Below are 5000 nucleotides of genomic sequence, written 5' to 3'. Positions count from 1 at the left end.
GGAATCCCTGCGGCTGATTGGCTCAAAGTGGGGTCAGGGGACTTCATCTCCCCGCGCCTGATTGGCTCAAAGTGGGGTGCTCTGAGGTTTTGATTCAGTGGGATGACTTGTAACGGTAAGAAGTGTTGAAATGTGTTTGTGGGATAAAGCGACTCACAGACTCACAGCAGGGGTCGTAGTAGCGGTGCTGTTCAGTCCCAGGGGACGCTGTCACACAAAGGAACCTGACGCGTGTCCCCGTGACAGGGTGAGACACTTTGGTCTCTCTTGGATTCATCCAAACATCCGTTACCGATTGAATCTGTCCGAATGACTTCCTCGTGCCGATTCCTCCGAGGAGCGCCTCAGACGACGCTGTGTGACGCACGTGTGTGTGTGACAAACTTTAATTGATTAACTTTAATGATTCCAGGAGCTATTTGGCTTTGGAAAGAGAGAGAGAGAGAGAGAGAGAGAGAGAGAGAGAGAGAGAGAGAGAGAGAGAGAGAGAGAGAGAGAGAGAGAGAGTGAGAGAGAGACTGTCCTGAAGCTTGGACGAGCGAGGGTCACTGGTTGGTCAGTGAGCAAGAGAGTGGAGGCTGACATGACAGTTTGGTGTCTGATAGAACGCAGCATGCAACGTTCCCCGTCAGGTGTTCTGTAAGGTTCTCCACCTGACAGTATGCTGTCATGATGACATCATGTTCGACTGGCACACACACCCACACTCACAGACACACACACACAAACTCTCAAACACACAAACAGACTTTTTCAATTGCACACACAGGAACACGCTCAGAGAGATAGGAACACATACGCACACATTCAAGCCCACAAGGACAAACACACACACAAACACACATGCAAGCACATCCACTGAGACACAAAAACACACACATGAGCACATATACAGAGACACACATAAACTCACACACTTACACACAAACTCACACATGCACACAAACACTCACACACTCGGACTCTCACACACCAACTGACACACAAGCACACTTGCAAGCACACACACATCAACACACACGAAAGCACATATACAGAGACACACACACACACGCACACACACACACACACACACACACACACACACACACACACACACACACACACACACACACACACACACACACACACACACACACACACAGGCTGTGTCACCCTGGCGTGTTAAATGGGGGTGCTAATAGCTCGGGGGTCCTCAGCCATTACCCGCCATCTGCCGCACGCAGGGGAAGACTTCCTGCAGCTAATGGCGGAGAGTTTAATGTCAGCGGCTTCGTCAAGTTAGGCGCTGTTCCCCGGGTGACCTTCTCCCGGTCACCCCAGCCGGCCACTTCAGGAGCCCAGTCGCCCAAACTAATGCGCTAGCTGGCTACAACCTGGGCGTCTCGTGTGCTACGGGTCCCGAGGGAGGTGTGGAGTGGTCCTACGTGGTCAAGAGTTTCTAGATCTACGTAGAACTGAGTTTCTAGAACGGCATGGACATTTTTTTCTAGATCTTCATGGAATCGAGATTCTAGATCTCGATATGGAACTGAGTTCCTAGACCTCAGATAGAGCTGAGTTTCTAGATCTCTGCATGGCACTGAGTTTCTAGATCGACATGGAAACGAGTTCCTAGATCTCTAGGATGAGTTCTTGATGAAGCTCTGTGTCGTCGTGTGCCTTCCTGTTTTGTCTCGACCCGTTCGGACCGTCTCAGAGTAGCTCGCGCTCCGGTGAACATGTGAACGTCTGATCTGGTATGTTCTGGTGTGCCTAGTTCTGATTGGTGATGAGTAAAGAATGAATCTCGTGTGTTGTAATTACTTCCTCTCTGCAGCTAAACTGTATGAAAGGTTATTCCCCACCTTTTGATTCCGTAATCTATTCTTTTATCGAATAATACAATTGTCTTTGCCATTGCCTTGTTTTTGCACTCTTTTTTTCTTTATCTACTTCTGTGTCTGTGTCTTCTCTCTCCCCCCCCCCCCTCTCCAACCTCATGACATTATGTGTGCACACACGACAACGGATTAATATCAAGTGATGAGTGATTGAGGGTCTGTGTGTCCGTCTTCGAGGAGGCGCCTCCCGTGTGTGAATGTGGGATGAGATGAGGAGCATGACCGCTGCAAGCTGCCCTTCCGATCGACAACACGTTATCCGCTAGCATTTTGGTCCTCTCTCTCTCTCTCTCTCTCTCTCTCTCTCTCTCTCTCTCTCTCTCTCTCTCTCTCTCTCTCTCTCTCTCTCTCTCTCTCTCTCTCTCCCCTCTCTTTTGTGTCTGTGTGTTGTCCTCCTCTCTCTGAACGTGTTTCCGTACCCGGGTTTGAAACCCGGGCCTTGGGGGCGGGACTAGCGAGCTCATTCAATCTGCATGTGCTTTCCCTCTAGACGTTGGCTGCCCTAACGAGAAACTCAATTAATCTGCTTCCCAACCATCTTGCACAAGCTTTGCATGTCCACTCTGGTCCTGAGGAAATTAACAAGAGAATAGAGAGCGCCATCGACTTACGGAGTGGCGATAAGTTGAGGCGCGAGAATATCAAGGCTCTGTCGGTGACCTTTAAAGACGCCAGCATGGAGCAGAAGGTAGCTGGATCGTCTGGACCGACCCCTTCACCTCCTCTCCTTATTCCCCCCCCCCCTCTCTCTCTCCTCCTGCTTCACTTCTTTTCCTGAGATCTTAGCCCATTTGAAAAGAACAGAGAAACACCCAAACGCTTTTATGATTTGTATTTCCCCCCCTGTCATGAGTGAGCTGAAGGCGCTGACTGATGATTTGCTAGCAGATATATAGAGAGAATGGTTATAGTTTTGTACTTTTATTGTTGTGGCGGTATGCACCTGTATGGGTCGCCGTCAGAGTAGATGCTGCTGCAGCGTTCCATCCATGGGAGAACAAAGGGGTCCCCTATGGATGGATTTGGTACGACCCACAAGCTCACACAGACTACTAGCTAACTAACTAGCTTCTAACTTCAGAGAATCATCGTCTTACAATGCAGCAGGACTCCTGAGACTTAGGGAAGGCCATTACATTGCACATGTCCACCCAGATGTATGATGGATTCATAATACCAGTATATCCACTGGACCGTTCCAAATGGTAGGGGATCTACCCATAATGTATTTGTTGGTGGACACTGCCACCTGTGATGTCACTTGCGGTAAAATACAATCCCTTTTAAAGAGTATTAAAGTGATGGTTTTAAGTTAGTGTCTGGTTAAGATGTAACGATACAGAAAGAATAAAGACATAAAGACCCAATCCCAAACGGTACTTGTGGTAAACGGTTGATCAGGTTAGGGAGGTAGAATACAAGTTTAAAGGGGACATATTATACAACTAAGGGTGAGTTGGATTAGCAGTTACAAGCCGTTTTGAAAATGTACAGCTTGTGATATCACAGGGGGGCATGTCCACCTAGATGTATAACGGATAGATGAGCAACGTTTGCTACAGTCCACTGGGTATTCTGGTAGACTGATCTATCCAGCATACATCTAGGTGGACACTCCCACTAGTGATGTCAGAAGAGGCAGATTTTCAAAACGGCTTGTAACGGCTAATCACACTCACACCTGGTGGTATAACATGTCACCTTTTAAGCTGTTTGTCTTTTCCTTCAGTTTACTCATGAGCGTTTCATATCCCCGCAGACCTTTCCCAGTCTTCTGGAAAAAGTTGACCACTTTTTTATATATATATATATTTTTTTAAAACTAAAGCACAACTGCTGTTGGCCTTCTCCCTGTTCATGTGTTTTCCCTTAGCACTACGCTGCCATTCAAATAAATTAAACACACACTTTTTATTTTTCCCAAATCCATCTATTTTGGGTTGATCTCTTGAACTCTAAATGAAGGGAATCAAGTAGCGCTTGATTTTTGACTCACTTTTTCGTTTGTTTTATTTATAACTTTTTTTTAGCAAAGTTGTGACCAAACACGACAAACATCTTCTTGCTAATTTCCCAGAACTCTTTGAGGCAGAGACGGAGAAGGGAGCAGCAGGGTTCATGGGGTGCAAAGGTCAAAGGTCAAAGGGAGCCTGACTCGATCTAGTGTTCAAAACCCTGAACTGGTTAAAATACAGAGAAAAATACACAAATATTCGCACAGCTCCAAATGAAAATACATACGGAATGGTAACACTATATAATAACTTTCAGTCGTTAAGCATTTAGTTAATGATGAACTCAAAACAAAATCAAAAACAAAACACTACCATCCATTTATACAGGACCTGCCCACCAGTGGGTACAGTATGCTGGTTGATGATACGTAAGGTTACCATAATAAATGACTTAATGACTAAAGTTTATTATACAGTGTTACCCAGAATGTGAATCTAAAGAAAATTCATGCCAAAAAAAAAATGAGGGAGAGCTCATAAAATAACGAAAAGTGAAACTAAGTGTGTATTTTCTTTCGTAAAAATCTAAATTTGACTGAATTCGGATCGGATTTGGCCACTCGTTTGCTGAGTGTCGCATCTGTGAGGTAACTCAGTCTGGCAGCCGTTTCCCCACCTGTGGCTCTGACTCAGCCTCGCACTCTACCCAGAATGCCCTGCCCCACCCCGACGGCTCCGGTCTCTCTCTCCCCCCCCTCCCCCCTGTCTCTCTGTGTCTCTCTCTCTACGTGTGGTAGAACCCCTGTGAGACTGTGACGTGTGTTGGTTCCGTGTTCAGCGTGCCGTCCGTTCCGTGTGCCGTGTTCTCTCTTGACGTTCAGTGACCCCGCGGTCATCTTCTCGAGCCTCACCTTCGTCTTCTCCTTCTCCTCCTCCTCCTCTCCCTCCGCCTCCTCCTCCTCTTCGTCACGGTGCAGTACTCCCAGATGAGAGACGAGGTGTTCAAGTCGAACCTGGTGTGTGCCTTCATCGTCCTCATCTTCATCACCACCATACAGAGTCTGCTGCCGTCTACCAGGTAACTGCGCCCGCGCCCCAGACCCAGTCTGTCTGACTGATCAGACCTCGGAGACGGCGCCCTCTGTGGCGTGGCAGAGAACTG

General features: G+C 47.4%; 1 protein-coding gene across 1 annotated transcript in view; it reads left to right on the top strand.

Moving 5' to 3' along the window:
- The window catches only part of adcy8 (adenylate cyclase 8 (brain)), a 20249-nt gene that overhangs the window by 236 nt on the left and 15013 nt on the right, over window positions 1-5000 (top strand). The window contains exons 2-4 of the mRNA XM_030363348.1: window positions 1324-1430; window positions 2374-2571; window positions 4816-4916. Coding sequence (XP_030219208.1) covers window positions 1324-1430; window positions 2374-2571; window positions 4816-4916 — 406 coding nt within the window. The remainder of the gene's footprint in view (window positions 1-1323; window positions 1431-2373; window positions 2572-4815; window positions 4917-5000) is intronic.

Source organism: Gadus morhua, chromosome 8 (assembly GCF_902167405.1).
Source record: "Gadus morhua chromosome 8, gadMor3.0, whole genome shotgun sequence".
In the NCBI taxonomy this organism is placed as follows: domain Eukaryota; kingdom Metazoa; phylum Chordata; class Actinopteri; order Gadiformes; family Gadidae; genus Gadus; species Gadus morhua.
Note: the sequence above shows the minus strand (reverse complement) of the source record. Positions and strands in the feature narration are given on the sequence as shown.